This window comes from Sprattus sprattus (genome assembly GCF_963457725.1).
Source record: "Sprattus sprattus genome assembly, chromosome: 17".
Classification (NCBI taxonomy): domain Eukaryota; kingdom Metazoa; phylum Chordata; class Actinopteri; order Clupeiformes; family Clupeidae; genus Sprattus; species Sprattus sprattus.
Window position 1 is genome coordinate 11171545 of NC_137915.1, and position 23871 is coordinate 11195415.

General features: G+C 42.5%; 4 protein-coding genes across 6 annotated transcripts; 1 reads left to right on the forward strand and 3 right to left on the reverse strand.

Moving 5' to 3' along the window:
• Positions 1-496: 496 nt before the first annotated feature.
• garem (GRB2 associated, regulator of MAPK1) lies at positions 497-8286 on the reverse strand. Of its 2 annotated transcripts, none has more exons than XM_080855656.1 (6): positions 8090-8286; positions 6670-6810; positions 5836-5966; positions 4288-5499; positions 2700-2911; positions 497-1661 (listed from the first exon to the last, which is right to left on the reverse strand). In XM_080855656.1, the coding sequence occupies exons 1-6, from the start codon at positions 8208-8210 to the stop codon at positions 728-730; spliced, it is 2751 nt and encodes a 916-aa protein (XP_080711782.1). In that variant the 5' UTR covers positions 8211-8286; the 3' UTR covers positions 497-727. The 2 variants fall into 2 exon arrangements, with proteins under 2 accessions (XP_080711782.1, XP_080711781.1); XM_080855655.1 differs by having other exon boundaries at positions 497-1664.
• Positions 8287-9058: 772 nt separating this feature from the next.
• ncf2 (neutrophil cytosolic factor 2) lies at positions 9059-14254 on the forward strand (the record flags this gene model as incomplete). Its single annotated transcript, XM_080855335.1, has 15 exons — positions 9059-9232; positions 9502-9584; positions 9800-9908; positions 10254-10382; positions 10683-10790; positions 11047-11106; positions 11233-11276; positions 11521-11662; positions 12344-12409; positions 12633-12711; positions 12838-12872; positions 12983-13134; positions 13355-13460; positions 13866-13983; positions 14169-14254. The coding sequence occupies 15 exons, from the start codon at positions 9059-9061 to the stop codon at positions 14252-14254; spliced, it is 1491 nt and encodes a 496-aa protein (XP_080711461.1).
• Positions 14255-14589: 335 nt separating this feature from the next.
• On the reverse strand, positions 14590-18668 carry dph2 (diphthamide biosynthesis 2). Of its 2 annotated transcripts, none has more exons than XM_080854864.1 (7): positions 18623-18668; positions 17990-18147; positions 17287-17399; positions 16958-17178; positions 15898-16590; positions 15380-15562; positions 14590-14977 (listed from the first exon to the last, which is right to left on the reverse strand). In XM_080854864.1, the coding sequence occupies exons 2-7, from the start codon at positions 18140-18142 to the stop codon at positions 14859-14861; spliced, it is 1482 nt and encodes a 493-aa protein (XP_080710990.1). In that variant the 5' UTR covers positions 18143-18147; positions 18623-18668; the 3' UTR covers positions 14590-14858. The 2 variants fall into 2 exon arrangements, with proteins under 2 accessions (XP_080710990.1, XP_080710989.1); XM_080854863.1 differs by lacking the exon at positions 18623-18668 and adding an exon at positions 18432-18503.
• A 311-nt stretch (positions 18669-18979) lies between these two features.
• mcur1 (mitochondrial calcium uniporter regulator 1) lies at positions 18980-23150 on the reverse strand. The gene is made up of 9 exons (XM_080855671.1): positions 22671-23150; positions 22339-22458; positions 22137-22240; positions 21215-21316; positions 20973-21014; positions 20741-20812; positions 20495-20548; positions 20209-20323; positions 18980-19922 (listed from the first exon to the last, which is right to left on the reverse strand). Exons 1-9 carry the CDS (start codon positions 23089-23091, stop codon positions 19867-19869), a joined length of 1086 nt encoding a protein of 361 aa, XP_080711797.1. The 5' UTR covers positions 23092-23150; the 3' UTR covers positions 18980-19866.
• Positions 23151-23871: the final 721 nt, after the last annotated feature.

Consider the following 23871-nt stretch of genomic DNA (forward strand, 5'->3'; position numbering starts at 1 on the left):
CAATCACCTGGTTCATATGGCTTTATTAGTAGACCTGTTTTATATACTAAGGCAATCACAGGCCGGGTTCACAGTTGCCTCAACAGAAAGCATCTGACAAGACACAGGGGGTACAGACATTGGATTATTTTTTACAATAGCAAGGTAGTGAATCAAATCACTTATCATGGCAAAAATATTGAGGGGGAAAAATGTGGTTTCTTCATAGAACTTCATTACACTGTTTATACAATTGTACAACAATCGGTCATCATTAGCAGACTTCACCTTGTCAAACAACAATCTTTACAATCCTTGCTCTAATCCATGATTGGTTGTGTAAATAAAAATTGATTCAGCGTTGTGAAAGGCTTTGGGTTTGAGCAAGTGTTTCCATTGTGCATGTCTCTACAGAGGTCAGGAAGGGAGTCAGACAGAGATACATATCGTTATTACAGACATACCGTATAGTTAATACATAAAAGCACCCCATATATATACATATATATATATATATATATATATATATATATATATGTATGTATATTATACAAACAAAATGGCCACCACTGTAAGGCCACTGAATGTGCATAGTGTTCAGGTACAAAACTATCTAGGGCAATACACAAGTCCAAGGTACCGTCAGTTGTAACACATTTAATGTGCCTTGCACAGACTAGATTTTTTTTTTTTTTTTTTTTTTTTTTTTCAGGTTTATTATTTTTCATTATTATTATTATTTTTGTAACTACATTTTGGGCCTCCAGCCACTTATAAACTGCAACAGTTTCTTAACCTGGAGTTTAGATAGCTTAAAGTCCTCTGAGAGGATCTCCTCAGTCAGCTGCAAGAGGAGGTTGCCATCGATCTTCTCGCACACAAACAGGGCCACCACGTCCTCCGACAGCCCTATGAAGTGCAGCGAGTGCGACACCTCCTCAATGGACAATCCTGACAGGTTGTTGGGCGGTCTCCACGACGATTCCAACGTGTCTGTGTGCGAATGTGAGATGGACAATACCTCAATCGCAGTTGTGGTGGTTTGCTCCTCCTGCTGCGGCTGCTGCTGTTCAGATGAGCTTTCTGCAGCGGAGTCCACCAGTTCTGTGGCGTCAGATACAGCTGCTGCTGCTACTGCTGCCACCACCGCTGTCGTTGTCAGGACGACAGCAGCTGTCGCCATGTCCGTGTCCTTCCTGGCGTCACTTGGCTTGGGTGTCCTCGGGGGCAAGATGGGGCAGGATTGGCTCTGTTTGGCATCGCACTCCTCAATGGGCTTATCTCTGCACACCTCCAGTGTGTAGCTGGTGGACTTTGTGTGGAACTGGCACATGTCAGACTGCAGCGGGGATTTGGAGGACGCAACTCCCCCTCCCCCACCCCTGTGGCTCCCCTCAAAGTCAAACAGGCCGGAGGTGCAGGCCTTGGGCGTGCCTGGGGTGCGCTTGCGAGGGTAGCTGGAGTAGCTGCGGCAGTGGATGGAGGCGAAGTCTCCTGAGGCGTGCGAGTCGGCGCCACAGAAGTCGTTGGGCCACGAGAGGCGGCAGGGCATGCCGTCCAGGGGTGAGGGGCACAGGCGGGTGCTGGTGCCTCCTACGGAGACCTCGCCCGCACGCAGCCAGTGGCACGGGTGGCATGGCTGACTTTGCTCGTCTGAATCACACACCTCCTTCTCACCACTTCTGCTGAGAGGCACATACAAACAAACATACACGTCAGCATCAGATGTTTCCTTCATCACAGGCTGTGGCAACAGCTAGGTTAATGTCAATGCTCGGTGTGCTTGGTAGCACAAGATAACCATTGTGTCTGCAATGGCCGAACACTTCTTTGGTATACTTCATAGCTAACACAGCTGAAAACTAGATTACATTTTCAAAGTTAAACTTGTCCTCTAAATGTATTAGGACTAATTCCTGTCGAAGGGAAAAAATCCTATTCAAGCACATTTGTTGTTGAAATGTCCTCTCCTGGCCAAGACCATTACACTCCAGAGTGCAAACTGAATGCTGTCATGTAAGTGAGCGGGTCAGTAAGGGAGGACAGACATGGGAAATAAAGTGTCCCTTGTGCTGCGGCTTTGCTTATGGCACCAGAAATACCATTGCCATGATTTCAATTCCCAGGCGCCTGATAAAAACACAGGCCTCCAATGTACTGGAGGTCACTTTGGATAGAGGCCAGCAGCTAAATGTAATGTCATGTCTGAGTTGCCAGCTCTTTTTATTCTAATTCACAAATCAAGCATGACAAGACTACCATGAAGGCCAGTCCAATATACTTGAGTTGCTTGGGCTCCTTGCCTGATTTTTAAGCTTGCTGAATTGGACAGCGGTCATATATTACACAAGCTTCAACACACTATTATTATGCATTCAACAGAGGTCAAGTACTTCACAACACATTTAAGTGTTCTTAAGGCTGTCACACAGTTGGCCACTTTTTGTGTTTTTGTTATCAGTCCACTATGCTGAATGTAATGGGCAACCCTAAAGCTCCTTGATATCTATGGGTAAACTGCCTCTATTGTGTTGCCCAAAGCTGCCAGGTACATTGTGGCATTCTGGGCAGCCATGTTAGACGTGCTGCTTCTGCACACTGACACATAGCTTAGGATTTAGTATTAGGTGATGTTCTACTACACGCTGCACAAACTAGAGCAGCACCCAGCTGTGTAGTCACAGTGGCCAATCATCCACAGGGCAGAGCAAGGTTCTCACATGTTGTGCAGGCCAGAGGAGTAGTAGGAGAGGGTGGGACTGGGCGAGCGGGTGTCCTGCTGCCTGGCTTTGGCCGGGGGGAGCGGAGCGGCGGCTGCCAGGGGGGGCGGTGCGGCGGCGACGGCCGGGGCGGAACACGAGAGGACACCCGTCTGCTTGGAGCTCCGTGGAGGGATGGGCGGGGCGTTCAGGAGCCGACACTCCTCCTTCACCTGTCAGAGAGACGAGAGAAGAAACAACACTCTTAGCTAGATGGTGGAGATGGCTTGTAGAGTATTCTTAAAATCACTGATCTCAGAGTCCAAGGATCATGTTTTCTTTGTCAATAGTTTCGCCTGGTAACTGGATACATTATTGATTCTGAGATTCTCAGGTCTGTCCAAATAAGTATACAAATAAGACCATGTTGTGACTTACTCTTGGTCCAGAGGTCCAGATTTGAGCAACCCTGCCCCGACCCTTTGCAACAACTAAAGACAACAAAGCCACTGGGGTCAAGAATCAAATCCTGGATTGCGCATCCATTCGTTTGCAGTAATACAATCTCCTTAAGCAAATCATGTTGTGATTTAAGGACACCGTTTACCTGTAAGGGTTTGTTCTCCATCAACTTTTATGGGCATATTATGGATACCTCCTTATGTGCTTGTATGTGTAGAGTATGCCGCTCAGTGGCGCTAAACCAATAAAGCGTGGGCATACCGTGTGCTACTTTGCTTTGCAAATATTTGTCACTGAAACAGCCACTTTTTTTTCTTTTTTTACAAATCAACTGAAGCTCAAAGGAAGGTTGTGCTTTGTGTCCGTGTACGCCTTAATGACTAACACAAATATTTGGTACTTTGCGGAAGGGGGGGGGGCACGCTGGTGGCAGAGAGAGAGGCTGCATTCCTGCCAACTCTGAAGAGTGTTGTGGTATTTTGGTGGATTAAGTGTAAATGGGCTTCACTGAGAGAGTAACGTGAAGTAGACGTATAGGCTCACATTCATCCCCATCAAAAGCATGAAGCAGGCAACTTTAGAGATGACAGAACATCCATTTGCATAAGGCTGGTGACTACTGGCTCCTCTCAACGAGACTATCCCCTTCTAAGCCTTGTCTACGCGGGGAGAAGCTAAAATCACTGGGCCGAAAAGATTCACTCTTCTGTTACTGTTGATGTTTGCATATAGGAAATAACTGCGTATGCTGCATGTTTAGGTCATCTTAGTCTTTCCTTTAGAGCGATGATTCATGCCACTGGAGCTCTAAATATGGTTTAATGGTCTCTATGCTCGCTCAAGCGACAAAAAAAACAATAACAAGCAGCGTTTTGTGGTTGCCATGTCTGGATGCTTAGATACAAAGAAAATTCTGCCATGGAGAAGGCAGCACCCCTGCTTCCACTAGGGTGAACTGAACAGAGACACTAAATGAAATCCACTTACATTTTAAACGGATTTAAAACATAACCTAATGTTCTATTTACAAAATGGCTGAGTGAGATCAATAGTCACAAGCCTCTGAAGTCATTTAACTACAAAGTACAAGAGTGTGATTTAGGGTTTTAAGCTCTTCATTGTGTTAACATTGTAGACGCCAACTTACAGCTTCAGATTTGGGAGGCACCGGGGGTGGAGGTAGATTGAGGTCCGAGCTTAAGAGGGGGCAGGCGGGGCCTCCTACTGGGTACTGCCCCTGACTCGCGTTGCCCCTGACAACGGGCTTGCAGTGTTCCGTTAGCGTTAGCGTGGAAGAGCATTGCGCCTGGCTCTTAATGTGGTCGAGCCACAGCTCTTCATAGGGCACGTCAGACTTGAGGAAGCCCAGCCCTAGGCTGCTATCCGTCAGCTCGGGCAGCAGGTAGTCCGTCTCCGGAGGCTCCGGAGGAGCGTACTCCCCGCACAGGCTCACGCAGCCCTGCAGGTTCACCTCACTGTTGCCGTGGAGGTTGCTGCCGTAGACACAGACGGAGAGGCGGTGGAAGGACTGAGTCAGCTCGTCTCGGGCCGAGCTCAGCGAGCTGGGGAGGTGGACGTGGCTTGGGCATCCATTGCTTCCGCCTACCCCACCTCCTCCACCGCCTCCACCTCCACCGCTAATCCCACCTCCCCCGGTCCCAGCGACCCCAACCTTCTTAGGGCTCTTGCCCTCCTCGTTCCAGTCCACGCGCACATCTCGCACCGCCCGCGAGTAATCGTCGATGTTGAACTGCTCCTGGCAGAAGGTGAACCAGCGGTGCACCACCGTCTCCAGCCACGGCTCCCCATGCAGGAGCCCCTCGGGCAGCAGCAGGCGCGGCAGCAGGGACACGTGCAGCGGGAAGTGCACGGGCAGCACCTTGTTGGAGCGCAGCGCGCAGCACACCACCACCGTCTTGGTCTGGATGTTGACCAGCTTGTAGCGGTGGCCCTCGCGGATCAGGTGCAGGTCGTGCTGGTTGCGCGGGGGGCTGCTGGGCACGGTCACGTTGACGGGCAGCCGTGTCTTCTCCACGATGGTGCGGATGATGTGCTCTCCCTCCTGCATCTGCAGCTCCAGAGGCGAGCACGTGCTGAAGCGGCCCTTGCACTGGAAGGGCAGGCTGATGCTCTCGTTGGTCCGGTGGTTCATGCAGATCAGGCACGGCATCTTGCCGCGGCCCAGCTTGCCCAGTGAGTTGAGCTTGCCGATGCGCTTGAGAATGGTGTTGAAGCGAGACTTCTCTTTGGCCGTCTTGGCGTACAGGATCTCGGCCTGGCCCATGAGAGTCAGCTCGTCGCCCGTGCTCAGGGTGATGTTGTACACCTCCGTGTCCTCGTTACACTCGCCTGATGCCATCTGTATGAGCGAGAAGCATCATGAAGTTAGACACAACTCAGGTGCAAGCAGCATCTGTTGTCTTATGATGTGGAGTTCATGCAGGGCAGGGCGTGTATAGCATGCCATCATTGCAAGTATAACAATATACCATTTGAGAGCTAAATGTACAGGTGTTACCATCATTAACGTCATTTCAGCTTTGGTGTGTCTTTAAAATGCCTTCTGATTGACGTGCTTGTAACAGACATAATCATGGCATAAGTTGGAGGGGGCAAATTTTAGGCACATAGCGTTTAGGCACAGGCTGTCTAACATCAGTCCATCAGAACTGATATGAATCTAAAGAAGACTGACCTTGACATTGAAAGTGATTTCCTCCATCACGTAAACCCGTTCTGGAAAAGCCTTGGCCACCTCCTCCACACTGTTGAAGTACTGCACGGGTTCCTTGATGTCTCTGTCCTGTTCAAGTAACTTAAACTGGCCTAAGAGAACAAAGAGAGGCATGGACGATGTCGCCCACATTGTTCCAATGAGTAACAATAAGGTGATTTCAGAGCTTTTGGACATTTCATTGAACTCTACATCTTTTACTGTTATCGGCTAAGAACAATACATTTAACAAAACCTCTGAAACAACAGAATAGCAATATTTCCAGTTCAATCACCTCTCTTTACAAGCATTATAAACCTTTAACATCAAAGGTGCATGTTCCTTCCACCACCCTTATTTACCACACCATATGTCTCTGGAGCAGGAACTAACCGGTTTGCAGAGGGGAAAACTTGAAATAACCTGCCTTAGAGGTTCTTTTAGTACTAATGTGGTAAGTTATACACATAGCACATTCCATAATATTCATCTGATTGTGGCACATTATTTTAAAGGAAAACTATGGGTCGGAACTGAATCAAATAATGCTTTTCTCTGCATCATCGTTGGCTATAATCATGTAATGCAAGTCAGTAAATGGAGAGAGAGGAAAGTGTTGTTAGGCTGACTGAGTTTAACTCACTCACTCACACTCTATTCGCCAGTAGCTGACATTTTTCGAAAGAGACAGGCAGCTGTCATTACTTGAGACCTAGTGAGCATTCAGACTTTTCACTAACACACAAGTGCATTTAAAATGGGAACAGAAAGGGAACACACAGAGACCAAACCAACGTCATGGTGGACTGACTCACCCTCGTAATGGACCGGGATCTCGATTTTGGGGCCGATGACATAATGGCCTTCCTCCAGGCTATGGGCGGTGATTGTGGTCCACTGCCGACACGAGTGAAGCAAGAGGTAGTCATTTTCACGTAATCCCTCAACCGTCTGCCCTGAGAAAGAATGGATGACACAGCCTGTTCAGATGAAATCTCATTATCGTCTGAATTAAATGATCTGTTCAGGCTTTATATTATTCGTTGGCATATATGGTTGGTGAAATATGTACTTGAAGGTTATTATTTAAAAGACAAATGTTTTTAAATGTAAAGAAAATAAGAAGGGAAAAATCGTGGTAATATAAATGATCACACTACTTGCGTTGACACAGATCTTGATAATCCAGATCACATCATGAACAGGTGCCAAAAATTTGAACTACAATCCGCAGTCGACGACCTGCATCCACCAAAGTATTTCCTCCTCACAACAATAGAATGTCAAAGTGTTTCAGATTGTATTCGTGCGGTTGGATAAAATAGTTCCGCTCCAGACTTCACTTTCTTTATTATTTAAATGTAGGCAGGAATGTATTTGTATTTAAAAGTGCTGAAGTTATTCTATTCAAATGCAATATCCTGTTAACCTCAGCCAGAAAAAAACACCATCGAGAGGAAGGCCAACTTCTATCATACAGCCTTCCACGGGCAAATCATGAACACTACGAACACAAATATTCTGTTCAGCAAATTCATCTCCAAACGGAGCTCAATGCAGATTGCTTGCTTGACCAGAGCCAGACATATGCATGCATAGCTAGCTAGTCAGCATACATTCCTATGTGCAAGGACAGGCCCACGATAGAATTGAAAACTGATGAAGTATGGTCGAAAAAACCTTAATTTGAAAACAAAAAAACTGACTGCAGCTTGTTAGCAAGAATTGTTGTATTTGGGAAGCTAAATCATAAGCTGGCTAGCAGGCACGCAGCTCCGACACCCTAATACAAGTGTTTAGAAACTAAATACCATTTTCTAATTCAGCTAACGTTAGCCCGTTTAGAATATGGGGTGAACTGGTTGTTCATACAAGCTCCCCTGCTAAATAGAGCGAGCTTGCTAACGTTGAGCTTTAATGGTTCTCAAGTAAATTTGGCAAGTTACAAATGTTACCAGGCTCAATTTCACCGTTTCAACGTGTCCAACGTTTAATTGGTAAACAATCAAACGGTGGGTGATATATGAAACATAGTTTCCAACTAGGCTAAAGCTAGCTGGCTAACAAAGTATTTTGATTGTAACCAAGCTCTGCTAGCTACCTACGGGAAAGCCACCCACGTTCAGATTCTTGCAAAGTTGCCAACTTGCCTTGCTAGCGTGCTAGCCATCTAGCACAAGTTGATGATGAAGTTTACTGACTGTTTATTACGGAATAGCAAGAGAATGCGCTTACCCCCATCCAGTTTCACAATTTGTGGTAGTCTGTAGGCACTGACAAGTCGATCCAAGGACAGAGTCGTCGTGCTCCATGTTACATCTTTCAAATTGTTGTACAACATTGATCCCAGGTCCATGTTAGCTTGCTAACACAATGACAGACCCACCGCCGCATTCATTTGCACTGTATAATGGTTCTTGCATCGGAGAATATTTTCCTTGATGCTCTTTTGTCTTCAGTTTAAAACAATCATGAATTGTCCATCAGCCATGTCAGCTCAACAGTCTATTTACACTGACAGGAAATGCCATATAACAAACCATAGAAATCTCGTCCCTGGGAATGAGAATTTCCTCCTCCTAGCGCTTGTGGTTGCTTGGGCAACTTCAACCTGTGTCTTTACTCACTGCATAGTGGAGTGTAGATCCTTCTTTGATAGGCGCATGGGTGATGCATTGTAACGTGACTCTTTGGTGCAGTTAATATTCATCTGATTTCGACAAATTTCGCATTCTTTAAACATTTTGACTAAAGATTTGTATATTAAATGTAATAAAGTTTAGCAGAATGATCAGTTTGTGCCCACAGGTGTGGTAAAGGGTTTAGCCACCAGTCGAAAAAGGTCCAGCTTGGAGCTTTGTTCCATATTCTCTCTGGGCAGGAATAATAATAACCCTTGAATAATGAGCAACTGTAAGCCCTTCACCTGACCTTCACCAGGGCTGCACAAACCAACTTAACCTTTCATAGGCTAAATATGACAAGTAGTGTAGTGTGGATCTACAATTATCTCTTGAAAATGACATGATTCTTACCCGCACATCTCTAAATAGCCTATAAGGAAACAATTATCCTCACCCTGCTCAATGAAACAAAAGTCACTTCCTATCTGAAAGTGTCAGGGGAGTGGTAGCAAATTTGAGAAGTAAATTCACTTGCTCTCAGTATCAGTGCTGTTGTCTACAGTCCCAGTCTGTATGCAGCATGTCCTTCCTGAGCACTCTTCGACAGTGGGACCAGGCTGTGGTGTGTGTTGACCAGGGAGATGTCAAGACTGCCCTGGATATATTTCTAAACATCGAGGAGAAGAACTCCAAAATCTTCTTTAACATTGGCTGCCTTTATCTGGCTGACAACAATTTTGAGGCTGCTGAGAAGGTTTGTTCCTCTTTAAGTTTCTGGAACACTGAAAGGGACAAGGTCGGTAATGACAGCTTTTGTAGTCATCCAAAGTGACTGGCATGTTGTTGTTGATTAAAAATAACATTGTTGTTGATTAAAAATACGAATTTGTTAAGGCTCTATGACAAAGCCCTGTTTTAATGGGACTTAATATAGTGACCAATAAAGCATATGTGAGAAAAGGAAGTAAAAGTGAGAGACTACTGTGACTCAAACGGATATGAATGTATGTCCCTCTCTCACAGGCTTTTGACTGGAGTATTGGCAAGGACGAGCATTTAGCTGTTGCTTTTTTCCAAAGAGGAATTACATTTCTAAAAAAACAAAAGTATGTCTGGATTTTTGCCTTATTTGGTCATTTCTGATTTTTATGCAAACAATTCAATCGTGATAGACTTTCACATGTTAAAAAAACTCACTTTTTGAAAGTACTTTTGGAAAGATTTTGTCATCACCCTTCTTTAACCCACACTATAGTTCCTCTTTTATCAGCAGCAATTTGATTTACAGTGTGTGACTAATGAATGTGTGTGTTTTGTGTAGTTTTGAGGAAGCCCTTGCAGACTTCAGCAATGCTTTCAGAGAGTTAAGAGGAAATAATCTGATTGACTATAAACTCCTTGGCCTAAGATACAAACTCTCTGCTTCTGAGGTAAGCAAGAAAAGATAATTTAATGCAGTACACAAGAACAATTGAAAACCAGGATATTTCTGAACAGTGTCCTTTAGCAGTTAAAGTAAACCAGTAACAACAATCAACTCGGCCTCAGAAGAACTGGAAGTATACAGTCATCCAAAATGTCCTGTTTTTATGAAGCCTGGTATATTGCAATCAAAACTATTCTAAATGTTTTTTTATGTACCTTTTCTGCCCATGCATTCTGTGAATGCCTTGCCTTGACAAATAGTTTTGAGCCATCCAAGCTATTGCTTATGGCATTTCTGTCCACACACACACACATATCACATTCCTGATGCATTCCCTGTTACTCTGAAGGTTCTACACAACATGGCTTTGGCCCAGGCCCAGCTAGGGGAATGGAACAAAGCCCAAGAAAGTCTCCTCTCAGCACTAAACCTGAAGCCCAAGTTCAGACATGTGGACCTAGCCCTGGAAGCCATTCTGGTCAGAGCTCACTCTTATCCTCCTAATTATAATATAAATGGCTATTAGCATTAGTTAGCATTCGGCATTTGTTCAATTTGTTATAGGGTGATTTTTAATGTCGCCTATTGTTGTTCTCGATTTGGATGGCACAGTCGGTAATTTCCACCAGCAATGCCAGTTTCAAGTTAATTTGTAGTTATATTGTGGTATGTGGAATTGTGGTCTGTCATGTCTGAAATAATATCTCTAAAAACTAAGTGTGGCATGTGTGCAGCATATGGTTGCCAAATGAATGTGACTTCCTTCTACTCTGTACAGAAACAGAAGCTCTTTGATCTAGTTGAAATGCGACCAGGACTGATATTCAAACCCAAAAAGCACCATGTGGCTGAACTAGAGCAGAAACATTACCTTGGAACGGCCAAGGTACCTGCCGACATTTTCATACATTTTGGCTGGTTTCATTCCCAGTGTCATAGGACTCATTACTCGAAGTCTTATATAAACTTTGCTGAACTATATGTGCTTAGTTGCACTGCTCTATAGTTATTTTGAAAAATGGAATCCTAGTGTTTGTCCTCTGAAACACCACACACACTGTTTTCATGTCTGGCGAAAAGAGTCCTATGCCTGAAGCAGTCTGAAGCATTCTGCAAGAGTGTAACCGCACATGTTTCCTCAGGTTGTGGCCTCAGTTGTTCACAAAGATGAATTCTCTGGCTTTGCGCCACTGCAACCACAGGTTTGTAATCCCCTAATTATATCTTTAAGAGAGGAGAAAGGCAGAAGATAAGAGAAGCTGCTTTAGGACGGTCTTTTGTAAACACTATGGATGCTACAGGAAAATAATGCCTTCTTTGTCTGACAGACTGATGATGCCCCAACCACTCCAAAAGCACCAGAGGTCCTAAGGTAAAACCAGCCTGGCACGGTTGTGTGTACTGTCAGTTGAAATTTGTGACCACCATTCCACTACCCTAACTCAGTTCTCTGTGACTAAACAAATGTTAACGGTAAACTGTGTATCATTATTGTTGTTACAGGAAACAAACTTGATGGAATCTTTCACACATGCAGTATCGATTCTAAATGTTTTCATCAAAAATGTGATCCTCTTGCAATGATCTTACTGACCCTTTGGCCTTGGTCTTCCCAGAGCCCTGAAAGGGGAGCCTCATACAGTCCTGTACGAGTTCTCCCCCGAGACCAGTGGTGAGCTGGCAGTGTTGCCAGGAAACATCGTCTTTGTCCTGAACAAGGGAGATGACAACTGGGCCTCTGTCATCTTTAATGAGAGGGTGAGTACGGTGGCCTGCCTAGTGGCCGGCCACGTCGGGTCAGTCAACCAATTTAATTTCTCTCATCACCATCATCTGAACCATACGAGTTTTGGTCAAAAGAGCCTTGTCCTAAAGTTGAAAATATGTGTGCATGTCGGATGCATTACACGATATTAAGTAATTTAACAGATGCTGTCATAAAGTGATTTTCGAGGAATAACCATTCTAGAAATGAATGAATGACTTTGTTTCATCTGCCATGTTCCACCAGTAGTGGACCACTGTCAGTGTACTTACACTTATCACGAGATTACAAGGCATTGACACCAAGGAGGGACTGTAGGGGGATAATAGATCATACTTTTATAGGAGAAACAGATATAGTACAGGACCTGCTGGATAAGTCCAGCTTTTCAGCTGTTTTCTAATGTGCTTATGATGAATAAACTATGGAAATGATGGAAAGCTTATCCAGAGTTTCCATCTTCCAAATTTTTACATGCAGTTTATTTGTTTATTTCATTGTTTTTTTTTCCATCATCATCTAAGTATTCTGTGCCAATAGAGGTTATACAGTAGACAGTGCAGCGCATGTCGTGAACATGTTTGATAGTCTGCAACAGTAGAGAGATAACCGTAATTCAGTTTCATTTGTGTAAGTGAATTAAACATGGGTTTTCTTGCCTTTTGCCTTTTTAGAGGGGACTTGTTCCATATAATTACCTCGAGCCCTTGGACATAACCGGTTCATCCAAGCAAGGACAGGTAACTTTTGCTTTATCCATGGTATACCATGTGTTATGCACATCCAGCAATATTTGCGTTCAGTACTATGATATGTTTATATTCTATTGTCTGAGTCTGGGGATTGTTTTTTCTTTTGCAATCACTCAATAATATAATTTGCAATATTATAATTGTTATATTATTATTATTATTATATTCATATATAAAATTATTGTATTACTTTTTCTTGATTTTACTGTAGAATGGAACACTGAGAGGAGGTGATGAGATCCCAGCTCCACCATTCAAAGAGCCACCAGCCAGACCTATAAGAGATTTAGGTAAGATAGAGAGGACAGGAATAAACTGATACATACTGCAGGTCAGCAAGATATTTAAGAGATGAACGAGTAGAAGATGTTCTGCAACGAAAACAAATGAAAATATGAAATTCTTGCTTTTGACAGCACGGTCTAACAGCCCCAATAGTGTATCCAATGAGGTATCCAATATATTATATTATATTTCACGGAACATATTTCTTTCAATATACGATATGCTATTTACTTTGTGTGCTTTGATATGACCTCTCATAATACCTCATGGTCTCAGGCTGAGCGGTCGGAGGAATACCCAGGATGCGTTGTGAAGGTCCACTTCCTGTACACAGTGGTGATCACAGCCATGCCTGGAGACCCCTATGAGGCCATGCTGGAGAAAATCAGAAACAAGCTGAACCTGCCCGCCTCTGCACTCTCTCTCAGGCATGGAATGCATTCTTACTCGACAAAAAAGATGCAAATGACTTGGCATGTAAAGCCTTTGGTAAAGCTATTTACTAGGCTCTGCCGTTTACCAAAGCAGGAGCTTTCTCTTGACCAAGAAACGTTAACCATGTGTTACTCCTGGGAAAAGACATTATCATAGTTCAGATTTCTCACTCTTACATCATAAAAATTCTCCCACTTGTGTGTGTTGCTTCAGCTATGTGAGATCTGGTGAACGAGTGACCATTGGGGAGTCAGACATGACTACAGTGTGGCACTACATGCGGAAAGGTCATCTGACCTTATGGTGTGCCCAGTCTGAGGTACAGTAGTTAGGGTAGTGCATGACCTGGGCAGAAACATCCTCTCAGTAGGAGACATGCAGTTTCATTTTAGTTTCCAGGATTATAAAATGTGTTTTTATGAAGTCTTAATAAATGTTGTCTTAGTCTCTACATGAATTGATGATGAATTATACAAAGAATTATAGCACATTAGCAATAATTGCAGCCATAACCGTCTGAACCACTTAAAATAATTGGCCAAACGTTAAATATGAAATATTTTGTTACTGTTAAATATTTTGTCAGTGTAAAATTATATACTGCATACATACTTCATATACACCAACATATACACACTGACATAGCTCACTGACAAAACGACTGTGAGATGTTTCTATCACTGTGTGAGTGTACGTGTCTGAAGGAGCAATGTTTCCGTCGCAGGACCCAAAGGAGAACCTACCCAAAGTTCATCAGGCTTTGGCACTGTATTCATATGAGGCCTCCAGCTCAGAGGATCTTCAGTTCTGCCAAGGTGACGTCGTCACAGTCCTCTCCAAAGGTAATTTATATCTGGTTTGCATACAAAAACCTTGCAGTTCTTTGTTAAAAAATACTATTTTAGAATCTTAACCCGTATTTTCCCCTTCATTTCTGAGTCCATAGACATTTCAGTGTACATCGTAATGTCTGAATAGCTGAGCTGTATTTGACATTTAAATTATTTGTTTTGATTTTTTTTGGCAGTTAACGCAGATTGGCTTGAAGGTCAGTGTAAAGGAAAGATCGGCATCTTCCCTGCATCTTTTGTACAAAGTCTTCATAAAGATTAATATTGTGACTTTAACAATATGTTAAAGTGTGTGTCTGAATAGTCATCACTCCTGAAGTCTATAAGTCATCCTTTGTGAATCTTATGAAGTGATTTACAGTCTTCATAGATTAAAATAGAAGACTTTTCCTGTTCATATCTTTACAAACCCGTTGGTCTTTCATTTTATTATTTAAAAGTACTTTTGGATCTTCAGTTTTGATGCGCTTATTTATTGTTTTAACAAAAAAAATGTTGTCCCACAATGCAGGGACCACAGTAAATGAGTCCAAATGTAACATGATATTTGTGAGATATTCATGTTGTTTCTTTCATGTCTAATGAAGAATATTTTCAATCGTTAAATAAATGTTTATTCATTCTTTGATTGGTATATACATTAATATTGACAGCAACAGGAAAAAAAAAATTCTGGTGATTCTGGATGGAATTTCAGAGTCCAGTAGTGGGCATAATTTAAACAGGCCTTTGTTCCTGGCACATAATACCACTTTTGTGTGCATGCCAAGGTTTACATATGTCCTCGAGTTCTGTGGGTTTGTTGTGGAAAGGGCCAATATTTTGGCAGTGCATTGTTCCGTTCAGCATGAATAGTTGGCACTGTCTTAACCCTCCTCCTCGTAAGCAATGGCGATGCCTTTGCGTCCCTCCACGGCCTTGACCACCGGAGTCTCGCCCAGCCGTGGCTCCAGGCCCTGCCAAGTCCGGCCCGACAGGAACCCGGCTGCCAACAGGAGACAGCAAGGATTAGCCCCAGACATGTGAGCACAAGTGGTACAATATACCGTATCTCCGCTCAAACTTCACCAGACAACAAAACAAGATCGGTTCAAGTATTTGAGTGAAACAAACACAAACATCAGCTTTGTCCTTAATTTAGTTAGTTATGATTAATAATTTGTGACATTGAGATTTTATAAATAAATAAATAATGCTTCATAAATAATAATGATTCTAAATATAAATGAATACAAAAATAAATACACATAAATAAATTATATTAATATAATTAATTAATTACTACATTATATAAAACAAACATCTTTGAAGATAAAAGCAGAGAAAACTGTGTTCCAATATCTGAGGTCTCTAGCAGCATAGTCTCACCCTATAGTGTTCACCCTACCTGCTGTGTTGGTACTGGCTACGCTCATGTTTTGGTTCCTGGGTACCAGGGAGGATGACTGACACACCGACTCTGCCTCCTCTGAGCTATGTAGGCCTGTGACTCTCAAGGCCCCCGTGATCAGAGACATGTCTGCGACGGTCTCCTCGCCTGCATCAGGGAGATCCACGTAACTGCAACCACCTACAAGAGATGGCCAAAGTTATGCTCAGACTCGGGTCAACATAGGGCCATTACATATTACATTTAAATGTTGTAAAGCTGAGAGGTGTACCAGCATATAACTGTTACTAATTCTAATATGTGTATCTGACATGTGTATGTAAATACTTTAATGTGCATTTGATCACAAATCCGTGACAAGAGGCCTTATATCATGAACACTACTGCAATCAGATTGTTCACTGCAACCCATTCCAGCAGAATGGCAGCACCACTTGTCTTACACATCAGAAAAATGTAAAACACAGGATCAAATCGTTAATAAATAACACAGCTTAGAAACTGAGGCATTGTACCTGGTAGCAGATCTTTGAAGTCAGTGAAATACTCTCCAGTCCACTCCCTGCTGCTGTTGCAGGCCATCTCCATCTCGAAAGGTGTGACCACAGGCCTGTAGAACTCACTGGAGTCAAGCAGCGAGTTCTCAGGGCAGGCAACCAACACGTATATGTCTATCTCCATAAAGTTGGCCAGCTTTGCAACATTCAGCTTGCCCATAGCAAACATGTAGCTCTTCTTGCCTGCCCTGCGAATGCTCTCCTTCAGTCTATCGATGATGGCAAGGTAACTTGCCACCCCTAGCGTGCCAACCAGGATACCGACCACGCCGGCGTCTTTAGCCCGCTCAATGGCATAGAAGCGCTTCATGAGGGCTTTGTTGACGTTGACTGACTCGGCCCGGCCTGTGGACGTTTCAGGGTCAAAGGAGCTGAAGGGGCTGCGGTTCCACGTCATAATGAAGTTCGTGAGTGTGGCGCCTTCCTGACCCACAAAGAACATGCAGTAGTCCCCTATACTCACGCCCTCTTCCAGACAAAATCGCCTGCCAAATTTCTGCACCACCTTGCTGTCTTCCCCTGGTTCTGAGCCATTGCAGTCTGATTCCGAGGGTGACCCTTGCGTCTGTCCGTGACTGTGACAGTGATCCATCACGAGAGCGGAGGCAACGACGCTGGGATGTGTCTGCTTCAATCGTTGCACCAACACATCTAGGGGGAACATTAGTTTTAATTGAAGCCATTCATTTTACCATCAGGATCAGAATCAGAGGAACAGTTCCACCAATCCAGAAGAGACCGTGAAAATCGACAACAGTTTCCAGTCATGTTTCAGGTTATCAAATTATTAATGAGTGATTCATTTACTTCCTATCATAAAATATAACTGCTGCATTTTTATTTCCAGCACAGGTTTAGTTTTTTCTGAGTGTGATAGGCTAGGCTGGTCATCTTGGCGGCTAACATGGCAAGAAACTAATCAGTCAGACTAAGAAACAGGTGTCTTACTTGTACATAAACATACACCTGCCACAGGGATAATACCACTGGACCAAGCCTATGAAAAGTAATGACTCACCTATGGCATGTGAATAGATGACATCATACAAGATGACCACATGACTCTGGGAGTCTGGATAAAGTTCCCTAAAGGCAAGGATGCACTGCTGAAGGTCAATGGGCCGCCTCCCAAAGACATACATGAGAGGAAGCCTCTTGGATGGACTGAGACATGTTCTCCCATAATGAACTATACTGTCTGCTCCGACATGCTCGGCAGCAACTTCGTCAACACAACAACTGAAAGGAAAAAGAAATATTAGAGAGGATGGTGGGTTTCAATCCTTTACCTCCATGACAATGTACATTAAAACAAATAAATCAAAAATGGATAATGGTGTAGTTTACCTGCCATATGAGGTGTCACCTAAGATGTAGGTTTTGGCTTTTGAATTCTTCTCTATTTCAGCTGATATTTGAATGGAATCGACCAGGAGTTCATCAGGAAATTGCAGGGCAACCTGTAAAATGGTTGAAGACGACAAAGGATTTACATTGCACTGGATACTGTTTAGTCAGTTTTCTAAAGAAGCCTTAGTACCTGCAAATGATCAATGACATACAATCAGTTGCCACCTAATTACAAACACCAGTCCTGCAATAAATCTTAGCTTCATGAAGGTTATAACATTCAGTGTTGGTTTAAACAAATAAGAGACTGGAGAGTTGTTGATTCAACTGTGTGTTCATTGTGGAGGCTGCAGTTTGTGGAGCTGTTAAATTGTATTTCGTTTATTTGACACGTGAGGCTACATGACAGAAACACCTATGCGTTTAATTCAGTTTAACAGCACCACAAACTACATCCTCCAAACTGATCAAGCAGTTGAAATGCCACTCCTCTAAATGGTTTATTGCAAGAATTTTGTATTAGTCTGCATTATTTTTCGCTAGGTGTACTTAATAAACTGATAACTGAGTGTATAATGATACAGTTCTTAGGAATGGCCACCTGCGTGCTTTAAAACTAGATATAAATCAATAGTTGCAATTACCAGCTGCAAAGTGCAGTTCATTCATACTAGCTATAGGCCGTATCCTGTCTACATACCTTCTTGAACTGGTTAGCGTTGATGAAATGACAGGTCTCGCTGATTTGGTACAGCTCTTCCCAGCTTCCAGGTGATCGGTCTGTTTTGATCGAGTTTACGTCCACACAGCGCTGAATGACCAGCTCGCTGTTACTGCTGAAAGCGTCTGTCATGACGTCTGCAAAATTGCAATATAAAAAGGGTGTGCTTTTAAGTGCTATTTCTCTTTAGGTTTCACGATTACAATGAAAACTTTGACTGAAATTGTATTCATTATCCTTAATACATCATGGTAGCATCTGGTGTAGCAATGAGTTTGACTTAATTACCACTTCGATATATGCCCATACTTATCTTCATACTCATTTGTAGCTTATCTTAAAATGGCTACTGGCAAAAATGTTTACCCTACGTACTCAAAGTATGATTGTCTCTGGTTGGGGTCACATTAGAAGCACCAACCTGACGTTAACATTATTCAGAGTAGTCTGCCCTGCTCAGTTATTCCACAAGACAGTAACTTCATTCCCCCTCAAATGACTAGAAATCAGTGTACTTCAGGACACAAAACAGAACAAAATCAACATAGAACAGTTTCAACACTGATTCTGATTCTTGCATAAATATCACAACTGACAGTTTGACTAACGTACCAGGATAAATGAGGAAATTTCATGTCACGGCCCACGTGAAATAAATGTGCACAACTGACTGGTTCGTTAAGCGCTTCCTGTTTACTTTACTTGTATGAATTATTTTGATGTCTATCGCCATCTGCTGTTCTGGTGGAATTACTGTATCGCTTTCTCTATTACAAAGGGACGTAGTAGAAAGATTGCAGTTACAAAGATTGCAGTTAACTGGCAGTTAGGCATCATGCTACAAAAAAAGAAAACAAAAAACACAAAACACTCGTAAAGGGGTAAGCGGGTTTTATTTGTTTTTTTTGTGAACAACATTTTATAAAGTAAATGTGTTACATTATCATTATGTTATTAATGGGAGCAGGAATAAATTGTGTTAATTTAGTTATACAGCAACTTGCAGTTGATATCAAGTTAAATAACTGACATTTCTTGACAGGATCTGAGCATTTTGTATCCAAATGTAACAGTTTTATTACCCATGAATAACAAATTGTTAATTTGCTGTCTCAAACGCCACATTGACATGACACAATGTTAGCATCAGAAAACAAATTTTCACAAATCTCTTATCTGTTAAGATATTAATACTCTGAGCTCTTTGAAATGTATAACTGAGGTACCAGTAGGGTGCTGGCAGGCATATAGTGTACTGCAGAATGTCTATAAGAAAACCTGTAAATGTGCTATATTCATTAGTCAATCTTTTGTTTATACCTGAGTAAGTCTCAAAGTCAGTCACAAAACCCATAAAACCAAAAGTATCAAAGACAGGGCCCTCATGCATAGTTGTATGTTTGGACCCACAGTTCCTCTTGCTGCAGGTCATCTGCATGTCCTGCCAGTCAATGCCATAAAAAGACAATCTTTCATTAAATATTTCTCTAAAAAAAGTGCTTATAAAATAATAATATGCTTGTAATCAAGTGGCCAAAAGGTTCCTTCGTCACTTACACTGAAGATAGTTTCATTCAAACGGACATCAGTTAAAAGTGGTAATACCTAGCCCCATTCACTATGGTTACAACTGATTTGTAAACAAACCCTAAAACATTGGGTGTGTTCTTAAAGTCGAGAGGAGACACATTATTTCTATTTCAGGGTGATCACAGATAAAATTACTTGCCATCCTCAGGAAGCATCCTTTAAAAAAAATATATACAGCTTATGGGAAGATCAGCGATTTTTTTTGTCCATAGTCTCATAGTGCAGAGACTGTCGTCCCGAGTTTCGGTTGTACTTAGTGTTCTGATCTACATCCATATCCGGTAGAATCCAAGAACCACAGTGAGGCAGGTGAAGACAGAGCCTGTATTGAGGGAAAGCCAGTACCAGAGTCACAACTAATCCTATATCTGCATATCGTAAGAGGTCATATACACATAGTAGCAGCCAGATAACTAAGTGAAAACCCCTTCCAGTTCACAAAAGGGAAGGGAAGGTTGATGCTTGCAATGTCACCACATGTGTTGTGCTTTGTGTCCACACAACAAAAACTAAAGCAATTGTCTAACAAATCTATCCAGATCTCTAAGAGTGGCTGAACTTGTCTATCAGGGTAGGCCCTGGGATGCCACAGGACAAAAATGAATTACCTGCGAGGTATTTTATGGTATCCAGTTTGTGTGATTCCAGCATGGTCTTCAGGCCAGCCACTTCTGTGTCAATCTTCATTTGAATCTGTGAGACATGGCGCCCATTCTCGCCATTCTGGGACATACAAAAAGTTGTCATAGTAACGCACAACCATAAACAAATAAGTGCAGTGACAAGTAGCTGTGCATTCCAGTACACATCAGTGCATCTCAACTGACTCATTCATTGTTATGAAACCCCATTCACCCATTAATAATAATAACCATGTAATTAAGTCAGCTGTACCATCTCCAACATTTCATTCCGTGCTTCCAGAAGCTTCTTTTCATGCTCCGCTTTCTGAAATTAAAACAATTCATCAGAATGTATACCTACTACAAATATTGGTGAATTACTATTACTTATCAGAAATTCTGTTCACATAAAATATAAGAAATTATCAGATGGTCTGTAAAACATCCTATAACACAGTAATATATTAGTAATCTATTTAATTTCCTGAGGTTTGCCCTAACTGTTTGTGAGGTGTACCATTTGTTTTACTCTGCTCTTCTCTGCGTTCATATCCAGCATTGTGTCGGCACGGACTTTGTTCATGACATCCTGTGGTTGGGAAAATTGACAGTTCAGTTCTTAATAGTTAAGCAAAATGCATTATTTGATAAAAGAGTGACCTGCTTCCAAATATGTAAAGAACTGAAACGGAAATATGGTTCCTCTGAGATAGGATAACATACTCTTATATCTATAGTTAAACACTTACAGCTAGTTGCATCTTCAGCTGAAGCAGCTCTATTTTAACTTTCTATGGAAAGACATAAAGGTTATATTAGCACAACAAAGATTGAAGTCAATGTATACAACTGCTTTCTTTGAGATTAAAGGTCAGTTTGGAAAACAGCACATATTGATCTGAGTCAGGAGGTATAACCCGGTTCTATGGTACATCCATTTGGATCGCATTTTACCTAATCATCTAACAGTGCTCCCTACAGCAATACTGACCTCATTCTCTGCCAGCAGAGCAGAAAACTCACTCTTCTCCAGGATGATCATGTCCTTCTTCACGGATGCAATGCTAGACATTACTCGCTGCAGCATGATCTCCTTATGAACAAAAAGAACCACATCATACATTAAACTTCCATGCCATATCCTGTGAAACTTTAATGCAGCTCAGGTCATGAAAATATTCTTTAAAATTTCAAATACTGTGCTGATATTTTCTTCAGATGTGTTTCCTTTAGACATTCCCAGGCTTTTGGTGACTATACTTTACCTTAACCGTAGCACACACACACACACACTGTCAAGGCTCTGGGTTATATGGTTTTGAGGATCTTACCATAGATCACCACTATCTGCGCTTCTGTAAAAGCGACAGCTTATGTTTATGTTCATAATTTAATTTTTGGGGTCTACTTGAATAGATTTACATGCTTCAATGATCCAAAAACACACTGAATACCTCTACTCTATTCACCCTCTGTCTGAAACGCTTTGTTTGAGCTCCTATCTTTAGGGCCTCCACCCCCCCCCCCCCCCCCCCACCACCACCCTATGAGCCCCGTGTGCTCTGATTAGTAATCTCTGCAGGCAATAGAATCTCCTCTGGGCAATAAGCATTGTGTTACCTGATTGCTTAAAACATCTCAGCCTTTTCCTCTGTTACATGATGCAATCATGCATCACGTAACAGAGGAAAAGGCTGAGATGTTTTAAGCAGCTGAGAAAAGGGGTTTCTGCGGGAGAGGGTTACACCCCCTGGCCTATACTTTGGGCCTTTGAAACTTTGCAGACCGTTTACATGCGCAAAAAAAGGTATGTAACACACGGACAAAAGAAAAAGCTTAACAGGTTGTCTTTAAAGGCTGATTGAGTGAACTAGGTGAGGGAGACTTAACAGGTGAATTAAACAGGTGTTTACCTGTTGAGTTTTGGTGACCATGTCTGCATACATGGTGTCCATGTTGGCGTTGGTTGTCGTCACCATAACTGAGACAACAGCTTCAGACTGCTGTGTGCTGAATCCTGTTAGTAAATGGCAAAAACATCAAACTATCAGCCATCACACCCAGGTATTGATACTGTATATGACTTATATTCCCAAAAGACATAAAAATTCTCACCACTCTCTTCAAGGAGACGCACTATGGCATGAGTGTCAAATAAGAGCTTTCTGTTAACAGACTTCACCATGTCTGTTTTGTTCAAGTCATACTGCAGGGATTTAATGGATGTGCTGAGCTCTTGAACGATGAGAAAAAGTTTTGAATGTTAAGCGAGATACATCAAACGTTGAAATGATGACCATGACACTTGGTGTTGCAATTAAATGGGTGTTATCAAACTGTGACATCACCGTGTTTTCATGACTTAGCTGTAAGCCGGACACACATGCAGGAAGTACACGAGGATACGTAAAGTGAACAGCATTGTAGAGGGAATATTAAACAGGTACCTCTGACTAATAACCTGGTGCGTTTGAGCAGCACGGAGTCCTTCCCCTCGCGTAGAAAGGTCTCTTTTCGAGATGCAGTGAGTGTGTTAGCAAATAAATAACCCACGTGCATCTTTCGCTTCCCTCTGAGGCATAACATCGTGCACACTCGAGATGATATACTCCAGGGCGGCGTAAAGTCTGCTGTTAATGAAAACTTCTGAAACCATTGGACATATAGACGTCTAAGGACTTCCAAAGGTTGCTGAACCAAAGGGGTGACAAGCCTGTCATGCCTGAGGGCAGAAAAGTCACCGAAAGGACGTCCCGTCCTTCTCCTCTGAGTACAGCCTGGTCCCAAGCCAAAAAGCTGAAGCGCAGATTTGCTCAAACTCCGACAAGAACCTATCGCAATGCCGCTCTGAGGACACCTGAGAAACATTTCTCAGAGTTGTCAAATTTACACATAATATAACTTCCGTGCACGTTCTGCAAAGGAACTTCCCGTAACAGTATACGTAAACTGTGACGTACCTACGCTAAACTCACTGATCTCTTTCTTTTTGAGATCAGTGCGCTAAACTACGTTTGACGTACTATTTTCTTCTTGCGTAGGTAAACATAGCGGGTTTAGAGTGAAAAAAGCACCTTACTATGCCAAATTGTACACGCTTATCATTAGTATGTCATCCTATACCTGGTTAAGCATCCCGAAGTTACTTTCCTATCTGGAACATCATTCAACTTTTTAACTAACATTTTTTCCTGAGATTCACCCAGTAAGCAAAAGGCCAGTGGACCACTGTCGGCCTACTAGGGGCAGAGCTGGCGGTCCGTGGCCTTGATCATCGGTTTTCAGCCGGCTACAGCCAAACGGGACACCGTTTTGTTACTTACATGTTTTTATTTATGTATTTATACTTCTTCCTTGTACATCATTTTCACCAAACATTTTATAGCCAATGCTAACTGTATGTAAGTCTTTAATTAGCCTTCAATTGGATCTGGGACACCACGTTACCAACACTGGTAAACTAACTCTTTGACAGAATTTCTACCTATATAAGAAACTTGCATTCTGCCTTTCGGCTCGTAAAGTATTTTTTTTAGTAAAGGAGTTCACCGGCCACAAGTTGATTGACGTCCGCCACACCATCTTGGTGTCCGCCGTCACTGCTCTCCTCTCAGCCACTGGATGAAAGCCAGGCTTTTAGAAAAGTTG

Excerpts from the sequence above, each read along its gene's own strand:
- garem (XM_080855655.1), bottom strand. The coding sequence starts at position 8,210 with ATGGACCTGGGATCAATGTTGTACAACAATTTGAAAGATGTAACATGG. Across the intron at positions 5,967-6,669 it reads GATCCCGGTCCATTACGAGG|GCCAGTTTAAGTTACTTGAA; the intron begins GTGAGTCAGTCC and ends TTGTTCTCTTAG. Across the intron at positions 2,912-4,287 it reads TGCCTCCCAAATCTGAAGCT|GTGAAGGAGGAGTGTCGGCT; the intron begins GTAAGTTGGCGT and ends TCTCTCTGACAG.
- dph2 (XM_080854863.1), bottom strand. Across the intron at positions 16,591-16,957 it reads CATCTATTCACATGCCATAG|ATGTGTTGGTGCAACGATTG; the intron begins GTGAGTCATTAC and ends TGTTCCCCCTAG. Across the intron at positions 14,978-15,379 it reads AGCCAGTACCAACACAGCAG|CCGGGTTCCTGTCGGGCCGG; the intron begins GTAGGGTGAACA and ends TCCTGTTGGCAG.
- mcur1 (XM_080855671.1), bottom strand. The coding sequence starts at position 23,091 with ATGTTTCTCAGGTGTCCTCAGAGCGGCATTGCGATAGGTTCTTGTCGG. Across the intron at positions 20,813-20,972 it reads AGCTGAAGATGCAACTAGCT|GATGTCATGAACAAAGTCCG; the intron begins GTAAGTGTTTAA and ends TCCCAACCACAG. Across the intron at positions 20,324-20,494 it reads GGAATGAAATGTTGGAGATG|AATGGCGAGAATGGGCGCCA; the intron begins GTACAGCTGACT and ends TGTATGTCCCAG.